Source organism: Lontra canadensis, unplaced genomic scaffold (assembly GCF_010015895.1).
Source record: "Lontra canadensis isolate GAN:19392208 unplaced genomic scaffold, GSC_riverotter_1.0 scaffold23, whole genome shotgun sequence".
Classification (NCBI taxonomy): domain Eukaryota; kingdom Metazoa; phylum Chordata; class Mammalia; order Carnivora; family Mustelidae; genus Lontra; species Lontra canadensis.
In genome coordinates this window covers 23714141-23730796 of record NW_022631017.1, presented here as the reverse complement: position 1 = coordinate 23730796, position 16656 = coordinate 23714141, and the positions used below count along the sequence as shown (strand labels likewise).

The 16656-nt window shown below is 37.2% G+C and overlaps 1 protein-coding gene across 5 annotated transcripts in view; it reads right to left on the bottom strand.

Moving 5' to 3' along the window:
* The window catches only part of LAMA2 (laminin subunit alpha 2), a 634066-nt gene that overhangs the window by 110527 nt on the left and 506883 nt on the right, over positions 1-16656 (bottom strand). For all 5 annotated transcript variants that reach the window (XM_032862519.1, XM_032862522.1, XM_032862520.1 and 2 more), the window contains 5 exons: positions 15080-15242; positions 13375-13585; positions 6227-6343; positions 5361-5524; positions 3926-4064 (listed from right to left, as the gene is read on the bottom strand). In XM_032862519.1, the coding sequence (XP_032718410.1) occupies positions 3926-4064; positions 5361-5524; positions 6227-6343; positions 13375-13585; positions 15080-15242 (794 nt within the window). The remainder of the gene's footprint in view (positions 1-3925; positions 4065-5360; positions 5525-6226; positions 6344-13374; positions 13586-15079; positions 15243-16656) is intronic.

The window sequence follows — 16656 nt, the reverse complement described above, 5'->3', positions numbered from 1 at the left end:
TTTAGATTTTCTTTTGTTTCTTCTTTCTTATAGGAAGTATGCATTAAATTTGGGGAGTTATAATTTATTTAGCATTTCTATGAATTTCTAACATCAGGATGGACCTGAATTAACTCAGGCTGCATGTTGTCAGAAATCTCTGGCTTTCCTATCTCGTGTCCTTGCTTCCTATCAGGGCTTTTCTCCCCACTGATTTGCCACATAAGAGTAAATTTACAAAAATCTAGTTCATTCCTTAGACTCTTGATCCTAAAAGCAATAAAAAACTTCTTTTGAGGTTTCTATGGATTTCTACTCTCTTCATGTTAAAGGAATAAACACTAAAAAAATCACTTACAACAGCAGTTCCTGTATTTATTAGAATCAAGGCTTTAAACTTACTTAATTCCTAGGTATACTTCCTTCTATAAAATATATATACTTTTAGACTTCTCCCTCATCTCTGTAGTTTATCTAAAGCCTACATCTTGCTTATACAGCACTGTTCTTTACTACCTCACTCTTCTTGTTTCTATGAAAAAAATGTCACTTACAAATTGCTTTCATTTTCTTCTGTATTTCATATTATTTTTTTTAGAAATATCTGGAAAATACCACACTAAAGATTTTTAGAATTATGGCTCCCTCAAATGATGAGTAATTGTAGCAAGTAACAGAACTTGAATTTGGAGACTAAAAAGAAAGAACACAGTGTACTGGAGTTGAAACCTAGTATAAATTCTTCTATTTCTAATGCTCATTCTGGTGAAGATCAGATTGAACACTGACACTAACTGAGAACGGGGAAACTGGGCTAGAGGGTATTAGTGAATATTGCTGGTGAGTGTGGGTGTGTGTGTGTGTGAGAGAGAGAGAGAGAGAGAGAAAGAGAGGTGAGAGAGAGAGAGAGAGAAGCAAGAGAGAGAAAGAGAGTGAGAGATCTTAGAGAACCAGAACTATGGAATTCACTCTATATAACCCTTCTTTTCACTGTTGTTGCTGTTTGTTATTGGAAGGCACCAGATTCAAGTGCACAGTACCTAAGACCTTTCCAGTGGAAAATGCAAAGGACCTAATGTGCCAGAGCCACTGAAGCAGCCTGTTGCCTCTGCTGGTGATTCCAAGCATCCAATAGCATATGAAATCTATTTGTCTGCCTACTTCTAAAACCTGATCTGGCTGATAACATAGGTTTTAAGTTCATATATCTAGAAATTTTTTAAAAAAATTTTTAATTTTCTGTTGTTTTAGCATCAGAGGACTCTTTATAGCCCCAAAGCAATTAAGATTAGAACAAAATAATCTTAATATTCTCTTTTCTAAAGTGACACATTTCCCTTCTCCTTTCCTTGAACCCACCAATGAGAAGTACTAAATGAAACATTATCTTGGACATTGTGTGTCGGAAAATGGATGCTTTATAGTATTTATTCCACCTGACACTAACAGAAAAATAGTATTTGTTTCTTCATAATATCTACATTTCCAAAATATTTCGATATTTAAATAAATGATGTATGCAAGACACGTACCTGTTACTCTTTATATAGGAATGCTCTACAACAGTCTTTAATTGTATAAAACCTCCACCTGCTTATTACTTAGCTAAATGACCGACTTTCTCTCACTCATATTTTCCTTTCAAAGACCTTCTTGATTTTGTGTGTGTGTTTATAAATAGGTAAACTTAAGCAGATTTTTTAAAATGGAAGTTGCTTTAAAAATGCTGTCAATTATACTTTGAGGTTATTTCTATCATTCATTTGTTTTTGTCCTCAGGTTATTCTCAATACTTTTTTTTTTCTTCTCACATTATTTCACGTCCGTTTTCTTCACAATAGTAATTGGCTGTTTTATTGTTTCTCTAACAGGTCTTATCTCTCCTCATGTAAATTCCTGCTTTGTTTCTTTGTTGTTTCTTTCTGATCCACTGAAAACATTTTTCCTTCTTTTTAGGGAGAGACTCAAATCAGTAAAGGACTCTTCTGTATTTTTATCCTTGAATTCTTTCATACATAAATAATGAACTTAGTCTCATTGTTCTGCGTTTATCCAGCAGTAATACCAGGTATTACATATACAGAATGCTAGTCCTAGCTATGTAATTGCTCAATTTAATGACTGGCAAATATATTTATTTAGTAAAACAGAACTATATTATCCTGACATTAAAATTAAAACTTTATTTATTCTGTTCAGAAAGTTTCAACAAACTTTCTGTTCAGTCCAATAAACTTTCTGGGACAAATCAGTCTTTGAGTTTGCAGACAGCCATTTAATCAATAAGTGACTCTCTTTAGGATTTAGTTTGTACTTTTTCAGATATTTAATTATTTTTTATGTGGGATATGGAAAAAAGAGAAGGAATGATGATAACAAGAGGACATATGGCAATGTATTACAGTTCATCCCAGCTCTATGCTTGAGGCTGACTAGACTGTCATGTATAAGCATCAGTGTTAAGGAAAGAGAACATTTTCTGCCTGTATAAAAATGACAGCATTCTACATATAAAATGCCAGTATTATATTTGGGTGAAGTTAAACAACTCTATAACAAAAAATGTTAGAAGCTTATGAAGATGAAGCAGTAACAATAGTGAGGTTTTGACTGGTACAAATGATTATAGATAGACTCGAAAGATATTACTTAGAATAACATTCATTCATTCATTCATTCATTCCCTCATGAGTGCCTACTATCTGCCAGGTACAGTGCTAGACGCTAAAAAGGGTCCTACAGTAAAGCAGAGGTCACATAAAAATGATGAACTTGGAGATCTCAGTCTTTAAAATAGAAGATGAGAAGATAAAGAATTTAGATTTGAAAAATAAGTTCATTTTGAAAAGATAACCAGGCATAAGGAAGTTTCTGCAATAACTGTATCACACTTTTGAATAAGAAATAAACCCAACATATGGTATTATCACTTATTCCAGAGGAACCAAAACAGTAGTAACTGCTGATGGAATATGACCTTTTCACTATGACCACACTATAAACTTTTTAAGAGTGTGGTAAATATCTTTATTATCCCTGAGATCCAAAAAAAACCTTTGTGTCCAATACCAAAGCAGAGAAAACATTGATCTGTTTCTTTAACACTAATTATTTATGTATACTTCATCCACAAAGGTCCAATCTAGTTTTTTTTTTTCCCCCTGAAATTCTGATGCGAAGACCAAAGGACTTCAGAACATTTAGTTCAGAACATGTTAACTCAGCATGTGCTTCCCATGAAATATTTTTTTAGCCTCAAATAGTATTATGAGGGTGTATCACATAACTTATTTACAAAATGTTGTTCTACATGGAAAGAATGAAGATTTTTCAGTACTGAAGATACTCAGATAAGGTGCTATACTCAGAGCCCCCGAATTCTCAAATATTATTTCCAAATGTATTTTGAAGAATGACAGCAGCCAAATGTTCCTTTGAAGGTACCCAGTTCCAATTGATACAAATGGTATAAATAGTTCAGAAGCATAGCATCTCATGTGTTTTGTAAAATGTATGCTTCCTAGTGGAGCTTCGCATGTAACCAATTTGTGGGAGAGTATAAGCAGTGGTGTTAATTTTCAGGGCACTTTCTTTTTGATGATGTTTGGAACAATAGCAATAAATGTCCCTGTCCAGAGTCTTATGTTGGACTGTTTTTCTTCTGTGAGTCGGTGGCAAAAAACTGTGGGGGCAGCTGCAGTAATTTCAAGACCCTCATGAGTAGTACGAAGCAGGGAGAAACTGAGAAAAGAGTTCTAGCACCACAGCACACTGAAAGTTATTTTGGATACGATTTTAAAGGAGCCTCTGAAAAGAATTCAAAGTAAATATTCTAATTTGCTGGGATTTTTCCTGAGCTCATTTAAATTTGAGCAATTTTTTTTCGGACCCTTATTTCAAAAGAATTGACCTGCATTCTTAGTACATAACACTATTCAGTTCTTACCAGTTTTGTAGCTTCGTGTGCAAGACCTTTAGCTTCTTGGGCAATTTTCTCAGCTTCATCAATAGAGTTCTTAATATGGCTGTAGGCATTGAAGGCTGCAGTGGCATTGAAGGAGATGTTTTTAGCCTCATCAAGGATTCTGTTGGGATTGCCCCCAAAAAAGAACATCAGAGCAGTTGGTACTCAAATGAAGAACATTCCACTTATAACCAATATGGCTTCCAAATGATCACAGCCAAGATCACTATGATTCCAAGTCATAATGAGGTAGCTACCTATTGTATGATAGTTTTCAATTTAAACTCATATTCCTAAATAATTCAGCTATGAAATACAACCGATATATTTTTAAACACCCATAGTGTCCTTCAAAAATTTCTGCAACCACATGTACGAGGCAACTGTGAGCAGGGAGATGAGCCTTTAGGTCATCTGTAAAGCATGCTATATGTTTGAGAGCCCCTGTACCGTAGTACTGGAATGAACTTCACACAATCTCTTTAGGGGAGGTGTACTGCCCAGATGAAGACAAATGAATCTCAGAAGGTTAAATAGCTTGTCTCAGATTACATGGCCAACACATCCCTGACTAAGGACCTAGAGCCTGCATCTGTGGACTTTTAGCTTACATGCTTAATTGGCAAAAGTTTACTATAAAATGAATTGTGCCTAAATTGTGGCCAGGGTCTTCAAACATCAATATTCTCCTTTGTATCAGTGATATCGAGTCCTGGAATAGAACCTTTATACATGTTATATATTAAATAACAGGTATGAGGCAATTATTCTTGGGGTTTATAGGACTGATATTTATTATGACAATCCCAAAATTGTAGCGGAAGCATACCAGTTATATCTAGAAGGCGATTTATAGGTCAAACACACTTTGCCACTTGACCCTCCCTCCTCTGACCCATTAAGAGTCCCAGCTATAGTGAGCTGTTACTTCACAGGGGAATATGTAGTGTTTCCCTGGAATTTGAAAGAGAAAAAAAAAAGACTTAAACGCTATTTATGGGACCACATTGTCAAATGCCACTATTTTAGTGATAGTTTTGATTTCATTAAAAATATAAAACTAGAATTTGAAGCAGAATGGGTGTTTATACATTATTACTTAAAGCACTAATAAAGCAACTGTTGTGCTCTCTTTAATAAAGAACAGAAAATACTTTTTCTTAGTATAGCCTAGGGCTATGTTCCCTCCCTACCCAGCCTTATTTGAATCCACTTTTAACTCAGACTTTTGATGCTGCCTTCAGTGGAGCTTTGCCCAGACCCTCCTAATTAGGCTCTCCCACAGAAAGGCCATGTAGCTCATATGTTCCTAATTAGAGAAATCAAGATTTGAAAGAAATGCTCTACCATTTCTGCTCGTCACAACTTTTGGACAAGTGTCAAGATACACAGACATTTCCAACAACAAATGACATACCCATCAAGGACAGCAGATGAGTCATTCAACTGAGACGCATGGCTCTCAGCCCGGGACACCTTCTCAGCCAGGTTCCTGTCCTTTATTTCCTGGGCAAGGTCATCAATTTTATCTTTAAGCTCTTCAGACATGGGTGGCAATTTAGTTTGAATGTCTTCAACATACTGATATATAAGAAGAGAGGGCATTTTAAGTAAGTGAATCCAAGCTTCCTCTCTGTTACTAATTTTTCTAGGAGATATAATTACACACATTTTTTTAAAATGAAACTTCAATTTTACTAATATAGCAAAAAGAGAATACAGAATAAAAGCTGTTATTTAATGAGAGAGATTAGGAAATACATGGAGCCAATTTATACCAAGAAGAACCTAACTATCTTTTTCTAAGAAAATGCTTCTTCGTAGGTATACATGCATAAATGATAGCCATTAGAATTTTTTAGACCATATGTGTTTCTATTGCCATATAGTACAGTGTCTACTGCATTACACACTGTACTGAAAGTCTGCTTACAGGTTTACATTTCTCTTTTAACCAATGTTATATAAATATTGAAGCAGATTTTAAGAGCTATCCTGGGAACAAGAAATGCCCTTCATCACTATGGAGAAAAAATAAAGGTTTCTAGGAGTGTTGTGAGTTCTCTCACACAGGCACTCATGTCTGTTGGGAGAACAATGTGGATTTTTAACTGTTGCCAAGAGCTCACATGGTCACAATGCAATCAAGCAGAAACGATCTGACACCCACAAGAAAAAAAAATAGTATTTGGTTATGTTGCTGAGATTTATCACTGCCTCCCACTTATGAAAGCTTATGCCATTATTATTTTCTTTTAACTTTGGCTTTTATGAAATACTCACATCTATGACTGAGTTGATTTCGCCTGCAAGACGGTTGGCTTCATCAAGTATGTCATTGCCTTCTTTTAAAGTATTCTCAGTTTGTTGTTGGCCACGTTCAATAGCCTCCTTCTTTTTCTGTAGTACAGTACAAACAAAACATCAAAACGCCCTTTGGACGAAACCCTATCTGGCCTGGTATTCCTTCCTCTGACTTCCTTGAGGGGACTAAACACAGGATTTGCAAACAAGGCATGTTGGGTTGACGATGAGGCTGGATGAGAATGATATCAACTACCTGGCTGGTCCTTCAAGAATTATTTTATTTATATGCCTATCTAGATACTTTCTTCCTCCCAGTGTGAGAAAGTCATCCAAGAGAAGAAAAGTTGTGTGATGTTAGTTGAGGAATGAAGAACTATTTCTGAAGCAAGATGGACACCCATTTTAAACTCAAGTGTAAGTACCAAATATAAATTCCTGAGCATGTGGTAGCACCCTGAATTACACTGGAACTAGACATTACATTCCAGAATCAAGGTCCAAACGACTACTTTGTGAGCATAAACACAAGCAGATTTAGTCTAGGGGAGTTCTGTAAAAATTGGAAGAAGTGAGACTTTTAAGGGAACTTAAGGGAAGTGCTTTTCAAAAAAAGAGAAACGAACACATGGAAGAATAAATTTAATGGATTGTTCCATAAAAAGAGAGCAAGCTCTGATTTTTCCTTGATGCTGAGAACTTGTCTCAAAACTACATGGAACTCATTCCTAGCCTAGAAGGGTAAAATCAACGAGAGAGAAATATTGTTATTTTTCTTTTGGAGCGTACCTTTGCCTCTTCTCTCTTTTTTTTCCCCTTAATACATCTCACTCCTTCTCTCAATCACTTGTGCATTTAACAGCATCCATTTTAAAACACTGTCATTTTATGTTTTTATATAGATAATAATGTTAGTTTTATATTCACTTATATCTCAAGATGTGCCAGGTCATTTATCAGGTTTTCTCATTAAATTCTGCAATAACTCATCAGTTCCTGTGTTTACCACCTTTTCAAATAATAGGAAACTGAACAAATGATTTGCTCAAGGTCACACTAACTATGCAGTAGAGGTTTGGGCCCTGGTCTAGCTAATGATAAAGCCTGGGTCTTGGTGTATCAAAGCACGGTCTCTCCTATTATGGAAATCACTTGTCTTATTTGTGCTGGGACAGCACTGATTTCATATCTTCTTTTCCTGTCTCTTCACCAACCACCTCAATGGGCTACGAGCACACACATCTGGGTCTGACCTGTGACCCTCGTGGTGGCAATTCCCTCCCCCATGAGATCTCCCCCAGTCCTTTGTCTTGTTTCTTCCTCCACACTCTGTTCCTGGTCACTTCTCTGACCACTCTAAAAGAGCAGTCATCCTCATCCCAATTATTTTCTACATGCCGCAGCACAGTGATTACAAACTAGATGCCTGCACTAGCCTGCCTGAGACCGCATCCTAGCTCTGCCCATCCACCAGCTATGCAAAACTGGGGTGAGTTATTTAGCTTCATGTAAAATGCTTAGTCTCTCCTTTCTCCAATGTGGCCCATTGACCAGCAGGAGCAGCAACACCTGGAAGGGTATTAGAAAAATACGATCTGTCTTTTCAAGAACTACTAACTCACAATCTACATTTTAACAAGAACTAGGTGATCACAGCAAAATCTGAGAACAGGCTTAGAACACTGCCTAGCACACAGTAAGCACAACGCAATTGCTAACTTATAATTACTTTATTTTGTTCTTTGTCTTAGCACTCATTTATCTGAATTCTATTCTACAGGGTGGCCACAAACTATAGAAACATAGATAACGTTATTTTATTTTTTCTGTGGATTGAACCATCTTGATTGCTTCTTCTGGGAGTTGCTGAAAGCACTGTTACTTGATGAAAATCAGGGACACCAATTCATCATAAGATGCAGGTACAGGATAGGAACCAGTGGAAATGCACAGCCTGTTGAACTGTACATAACCGAAGAAGCATAACATACTGAATATACCATACTATATCACTGAACATATCACTTAGTATATATAGTAATCCATGCTCCAGACTTTATGTCCATATTATATACTCATTGGTCTAGTGACTCTCTCCCTCACTATAATATAAATGCCATAAAGACAGTCTATATGTATCACTGTACCTTCAGGACCTAGAAAAGTTTCCTCCATAAACATTTTTTGAATGAATAAAGGAAATTAGAGTCCATTCCTGGGACTTACTTGCACTAGTGACACGTGGATCATTCAGCTAGTCCTATCCCTGGCTAATTCAGAGCAAGTCTCACTATGCCGTTCTTATTCATGGACAACACAGGTAGGGGTACTCCTGGTGTTGCGTTTACAAGTCATATCTTATCTTCCAAGGGTTTAACATTCTTTTCCCTAACTATCAATTTTAGCCCCTAGCTTTTATATGAACTGATTTAAAGTCATGCTATATTCTGACACTTGATAATCTTTTCAACTTCACTTGTTTGTATTCATGAATCAAGCTAATTTAAAATGCTGTACCAATCGGAGGGAGAGAATATTTCCACATATATGTTAGGTTAAGAGCTATAACCATTCTGATTTCAATTAAGTAGTGAATGAGAATCTTCCTAAAAGCTCTATTTGAGTCACTTTAGGGAACCAACTGTTATGCAAAGGTAAAAATGTGTTCTTTATCATCCTAAAGAGAAATGATAATCCAGAGACCAGGGAGATTTCAGAGGTGGCTAATTTTCAAATTAGACACTAATGGAATCTAGCTCCACTATTTGGAGCTCCCAAATATTAATGAAAGTATTGATGCAATTTTTTTTTTTTTTTTTTTTTTCTTTATGGCACTTTATTCACTGGAAAAAAATTCTGTTCTGTCTTCGTGCCAGACACTATTGTTGGCCCCAAGGGTACAGTGGGCAGGAAAGAAGTGTTCCTCATGGCTTGCCTGGAGGAGGGAGTAAATGAATGAGTGAATTAATATAGTAATATTTTAAAAATAATTCTGAGTGCTACAAAAGTAAATAAAGAGAGGGAATGGATAGAGATTGATTTAAGATAAGAAATACCTAAGGTAGGAAGCTTGAAGGAACAAAAAGGGAGCCCATGGATAAAGGGAATTCTTCTCCCAAAGTATGCTATAAGCATAAACTATTAAGTTTTTCCACTTAAGATCAAAGTTGATTATATTTCTACTTTTAACTTCTAATCAGATCTTAATTCATTCCAGACCTCTCTAAATCTAAAACCTTTCTGGGTGTGGTAGAAGGATTAAGAATACACAGAAGTTTATTTCCCTGCCTGTCCAGCAACCAACTACTTTCTCTGAATCCTTCCTTTGGCAACCTTCTGATGATCAATTTGGAGACTGACTCTTGAGCATATGTTACCTCACAAAACTGAATGGCTCATAATCTCAGGGTCTACCAGGTGCACAGTCCCCTCTACCCTCTCTGCATCTCTGGAATTTCCCCTCTAAGCCTGTGCTCCTCTGGAAGGCTGCATTCAAAGTCTTCTATAATCCAAATGCTATTTCCAGAGCCATCTTCTGCTACACACTTCTGGAGCTGAGCAATGAATTTTATGGCTCTCTTTGACATTTTGTAGGATCACCTTGCGCTTCCAGAGTTCTGCATTTGGGCTCATGTGACTCCAACATTTCTTAGTCACTGCTATGACGCCATCATTTTTGTGACTCTTTTGCAGATGCTCCTAGCCCATATTAATCACAGTATTATGTACTGTGAAAGGTTCAACTGCCTGAATTGTAAAGTATATGAGGCCAGGAATCATTCCTAGTCAATGTCAAACATCATGGTTACCAACAGTACCTTGCTCTGATAGATATGACAGATATTTAATATTACTACTGCCTACTTTCCTAACCTTATACCACACTATTTCCTAACACAAAACTAATTCTCCAGTTTATATAAACCACTCACACATTTTCCAAAATGTAACTAATCCATGACCCCAATATTTCAATTGTTAATGATAGTTTCCAGGATAAGACCCAAATACCTTAACTTGATCTCAGAATGCACTTGGTCTTTCATGACTCAAGTTCTGGACCTTGTCTGTCTTCTCTGGCCCTCTATCCCTGATTTATTCCCATGCAGTCTTCATTCTAGTCGTATCAATCCACTGGATTTTCCCCCAAATGTCTTATGTTTTCTTTCCCCATCCCCCATGTCTTTACAAATGGTTTTCCATATTCTTGGGATGTTCTTCTTTTTTCTACCTTAACTAAGTAGTGCTTTTCCTTCAAGACTCAGCACATTCATCATGTCCTCTGTGAAGCTCTCCTTAACCCACGGGTGATTTAGGTTCCCTTCCTTTGCTTACCTCTATGATAATTACTGTAGCGCATAAACAGTGACTTACTTATGTATACCTCTCACTAAATACAAATCACCTGAAGCCATCAGAGATGGCGACTTATTCTTTATATCACTGGCTCTCAAACTTAAGTCTACATCCAAATGTTTGGAGGGATTTTTAAAACACAAGTTGCTGGGCTCCACTCCTAGTTTCTGAGTTGGTAGGTTTGGGATGGAGCTCGAGAATTTGCATTTTTAACAAGTTTCTAGCTGATGTTCACCTTACAGTTCTAAGGACCACACCATAAGGACCAGTCTTTGATATAATCAATTTTTATGTTTGGCACATTTCTTGAACTTGTAGGGGCTTAATAAGCCTTTTTAATTAAAAAAAATGCTTATTTCCTTAAAATAAAAAAAATAACTTTTTTTTAGATTTATTTATTTATTTATTTATTTGACAGACAGAAATCAGAAGTAGGCAGAGAGGCAGGCAGAGAGAGAGGAGGAAGCAGTCTCCCCGATGAGCAGAGAGTCTGATGCAGGGCTCGATCCCAGGACCCTGGGATCATGACCTGAGCCAAAGGCAGAGGCTTTAACCCACTGAGCCACCCAGGTGCCCCAAAATAAAAAAAAATAACTTTTGATCTGGGCCTTAACTATAGCACCTTCTTTATGAATGTAGGCACAAGGCACTTATCTATTCAAAATACACTGTAACCATCATTTGACTGAATTATAAGCTGTATCAGTTACTCTCAAACCAGTATGCACAACGGATTAACCTATGGAGAGTTTTAGAATATGAACCCTGGACTACAGCCCAGACTAACCAAAAGACATACTCCATAGGAGCTCAGGGAACCTGCCTTTGAACACACTTTTCAGGTGATTCTCAGCTAGCTGGTCTACCAGGTAAGCAACCTAATCAGCCCTTGCAATCTTAAGTAAGCTGTGTCTTATTCATGGTGATTTAGTCAGTTTTTCTATTTACTCCAGTAAGTTTTTAACAAGCCTTTAGTTAAGCATGACACACAAAATGAAAATACAGAAAGAACTGCTTAGAATCCATTGCAACACTGACTACACAAGCTCCAGGCATCTCTAGGGGCGCCCAAGAATGATGGCTCCTGGTTTTAAACATCACTAAAAGGAAGGAGTAGCTGAAAGGACCATTTACGGAGCCACTATAACTCTTCTTGAAATACTTCCCAAATGCTTATTATGTTTTCCACATAGGTAATTTTAATTTCTTAAACTGTTGCCATAAAATGGAGAGGTGCACCTCTGGGTAAGTTACACCACTGGTGTGTCACCAAGCAGGATGAATCATGCCGGTGCTGGGGACATGCCAGTAGCCCAGCATCCTGCCTTACAAGATGGTACTTTTTCTTTAATATTTCCAGCATGTCAGTCAACTCCAAATTGGTGAAGATTAGATACTTCAGTCAAGAAAAAAGTGAACCTCCTCAATCTTCCATCACAATGACAAGGATAAATCCCAGAAGAGGGACTAGGAAAAAACACTTAAAAAATTAACTCATCGGGGTGCCTGGGTGGTGCAGTCAGTTGAGCATCTGCCTTTAGTTCAGGTCATGATCTCAGGGTCCTGGGATAGAGTTCCACATCTGGCTCTCTGATCATCGGGGAGCTTGCTTCTCCCTCTCCCTCTGACACTCATCCCAGCAAATACATAAACAAAATCTTTAATCTTTTAATTTTTAATCTAAAGGAAAATGGAAAGGAATGAGGAGATGAAAAGAAATCCATATTTGTTCTATTCAACTGCCATTCAATAACATTTTTGAGCATAAAAAATGCCAGAGAGTATTCATTTATAGTTGAGGATGAGATGATATACTAGAAGAGATAGAGGTCTGCTGCTGTTTTCAGATCTTTTGGGGTTAAATACTTTGAAAACAGCCAAGGCAGGTTTGTTCCTGGAGAGAAATTGTTGCTGTTGTTTCAATACCAAATACAGGTTGTACCGTCAAATGTGCTGAATTTACTCTCGGGAAAAGTGCTCAATTTGCCACATCAAGTATTAAGGACAGAAAGAAGGGAGGGAGGAAGGAAGGATGATAAAGGAAGGGATGGAGGGAGGGAGGGAAGAAGAGAAGAAAGAATCTATTTTAGTTCCAGCCTCCTCAGTTTTCTAAAAAAGGCAGAAGCTGCCCATCATTTCTTGAGGGGAGAATTACCTCTTGTCTGTGAGGAAAAAGAGGGAAAAATCACTCAGACTTGATCTGTTCGTGGTAGTCCCTTTTAAAATTTCAATTGCATAGAACACATTACAAAGAAAAAGAGAACCAAAATCTTCCCAAACACTGGACTCTCCATGTGCCAGATTCCATTAGGGAATACTTGGTACTTTTGTGACCTATGGCAGCTAGATGTTTAAACAATGGTGCGTGGGCTACCAAATCATATGAGGTCAGTACTCAGAGATACTTTGGGTGTGCTCTAGCATAATGCATTCTTTGGGTAGCTTGAAGACTGAAGCTTTGAGAATTCAGTAGCCTTGCCCAAGATGTATTTCTAGAAAGTGACAAGTTGTCATTAAGATCAAGGTCCCATTGTATCACACTGTCCTCAGAATCTTTAATATTTTGTTATCTAAATTTTATCTGATTCAATGGAAATGGTCATTGAATTTTCTTGAAAAAAAGATCATTACCTGTTCTGCTCTTTAGAAGTCTCCTTTCAGAGTTGTTCTTGATTTGGGTAAATGTGTATCAACTTGACTAATCAGCCATGTTCAGCCCCCAACCCTCTACCCCATCCCTACAGATTCAGGTGAGAATCCCTAAGACTCACCTCCAAAGCAGTCATGTTTTTCTGGTTGGCTGCAGATAAGCGATTAGCCTCTCTGATTTTCTCCATGGCTTCTCTCAATAGGTCCCAAGCATCATCAAATTTGTCTTTGTAGTCTGCCAATATCGTCTGGAGATCCTTTTCCATTTCCTCGTTTTTCCCTCGGGACTCTCCAAATAACTTCTTCACTTTCTTCAGAAGGCCTTCAGCAGCTCTGCAAGCAGCCCAGCCCAATAACAGACAATAAGCCCTTGTCACTGCCTCACGGTTTATTAGTATTAAAACTGTGTTACAAAAAGATGTTAACATTCAAAAAACAGAAAAATAAGACAGTATTTAAAGCAGACTGACTATACTAAATCAAGATGAAAACGGATACCTGAAAAGTGGTAAGACCATTTATAATTAATATTAAAGCACAAAAATATACACATTTAAAATGTATTAGTAATATAGAATTTTCAATTTGAAAGAGTCACGTTTTTCTCATAATCTGACTGATAAATTTTATGATCCACTTCACACACCCCTGCCCAAAAAAGCCCCCAGTGTCACCACAGTGATATATTTTCTCCATTACTTTGAATATAAGGTAGGAACATTGATATATTTGTTTAGAAATTGTGAACAGAACCATTCTTGACGTGCTAATACAATATCATGATGTTGATCTACTTTTCTTTTTTCTTTCAGCTGAGTGATCTAGGAGTTTCCTGATTTTAACTTAATGGTTTTCCTAAAGTGATAATATTCTGAGCCTTTAAAAAAAAGACCAAACACTTGGATAACAGTAGTTCTCAAGCTAACCGGCATCACCATCCCCGACACGCTTGCCAAAACAGATTGCTTGGTCCCATCCCCAAATCTCTGGATTGGGTAGGTCTGGGGTGGAGTTTAATAATTTGTATGTCTAGGGGCACCTGGGTGGCTCAGTGGGTTAAGTGTCTGCCTTTGGCTGGGTCATGATGCCAGCATCCGGGGATAGAGCCCCACATCTGGCTCCCTGCTCACAGAAAAGGCTGCTTCCCCTTCTCCCTCTTCCTGCTGCTCCTCCTGCTATACTCTCTATCTCTCTCTCAAATAAAGAAATAAAATCTTTATAAAAATAATTTATATGTGTAACAAGTTCTCAAGTGTTGCTGATACTATTCATAATATATATATTAAGTATTAATATCATCACTTTGAATTTAGGTGACTATAAAAATAAACAGCTATTTTTTTATTGAATGTATGGTCACATAATTCATCTGCATTAGTAAAATCGCAATTGTTATTCCCAATCTCAGATTTTCAGCCCTAAGTTCAAAGTAGTAGGCATTTATTATTTGATGACTCTTCTATTCAGCATTTCCTAAAATGACAAAATGCACAAAATGGATTGCTAAATTCACAACTTTATTTATCCAGAGATATTTTCATTAAAACAACAACAACAAAAAATCTATTGATGATTTAGAAGTCCCTAACGCAAGCGATTAATAAAGCAAGTCCTAGTTATGGAAGGGATAGCACCAGAAAAGATCATTTATTTAATTGTTTAAATATAGGAAAACATGCTTTTAATCCATTTTAGAGCAAGATAAATAATAACTAAGTGAAAAATAATGAAGTCTCTTCTCATAAGTGTGATGAAAATTTTAGAAAACTGTTAGCAATCTGGAAAGCTCACTGTATCAAATGAAAAAATAATAAAGCATCTACTCACACTAACTCATCTTCAGCAATTTCCTTTTGTTTGTCTAGATTTTTCCTTCTCAGTTCTGCCATCATCTGATCAATCTCTTTCTGAAGCGCTTGCAAATTTCTCTCAAAGGCCTTGTCTTGAGTTCCGAGAGTTTCATTTAGTCTTATAGCTTTTTCATTTACAGCTGCAGGGGGTAAGACAAATTTTGTAAATTAGTAAACAAAAGTGCCACACGCAAAAATGGCAGCAAGCATCTGCTCTTCCCCACAATCTCCAAATGAAATGTAGATTGCCACGGGTGTTCCTGCTGGGAACAGAGAGGTAGTTAATAACGATCCATAACAAACAGGGAAAGGTGACATATTTGTCCAATTATATTTCTTTTGTGGGGCACAGTAATTGAAGCATGGTGTTTCTATCTCACAAGGAAAAACATGCTAATAAAGAAATGGCCCAAACCTTCTTCAAGTAAGAGGTAAACAATGAGACACAAAGCCTACCCCTCAGAAGATGAAAACACAAGGTCTGTGCTACTGCTAAGACACAATCATATTCAGTCAATTTGCAAATACCGAGCACAGAAAAACCTCTCAGGGATGAGGTCTCTGAAAACAAACCTGCCTTCGCTCTTCCACACCATTCTGTTTAAAGGAATGAGGGAGGAAGCACTGGACTTGGGATGAGGGTTATATATTAGGGCTCAAAGCTACCTTCTAGCCATAACATTCATTGTAAGAGTCTGTGTTTGTTGAGCATTGAATAAAGAAAGCTTCAAACTGGGCTCTTCAGAATTTAAGGATTCTTTAGGTGCTTCAGGTATTCTACAAACAATGTCTATTCTGTCAAGTATCTATCTGACAGGTTAGCATTCTGGGCAAGTTTCATTTGAAAAAAGAATTTTATTTCAAATAAAAGTCAGAAAAACTGGTGAGTTGAAACATTTATGCAATTCTACCATTGGTTTTAGGCCAACTTCTCCAGAAGTGTGTTTTATGATGTATTAACTTAACAAGGTGAGGGGAGGTGTTTTCTCAAACTCTCGTGTGCCAATCCCTTATCTCTGTAATATCACCCATGAATGTCCTTAGAATAAGGCCCTGCGTTGGCCAAGAGACATTTTCTATTACAACATGCTATATCCTAAGATGTCATTCAGGGCATAAGGAATACTGAAAATTCACTTCTACTCTTGGAGAAACTTTTCTGATTAGCACTGGTTGGAGCTGTTCCAAGGGTAGTTATTCCAGGTTCCTTTAACAGGTGCATACTGGCTGAACAGAGCCGCCATGAAGGGTGTGACACAGTGGTTCTGAACTGTGGTCCCCAAATAAGCAGCATCAGCCTCACCAGGGAACTTACTAGAAATGGAGATTCTCAGGCCCTACCTCAGACCTATTGACCTAAAAATTCTAGGGGTAAGGGTCTAGCAATCCTTGGTTTAACAAGCCCTCCAGCGGCTTCTCCTCTATACTAGAGTTTGAAAATCATGGTTTAGAAGAAGGAATTGGGTTTCAATCTTGAATTGTACCCTTCCCAAAATGCATGTTTCAAATTCTCTTTTCATGATTAAGGTATTTGGTTAGAAAGTTGCTGCCATC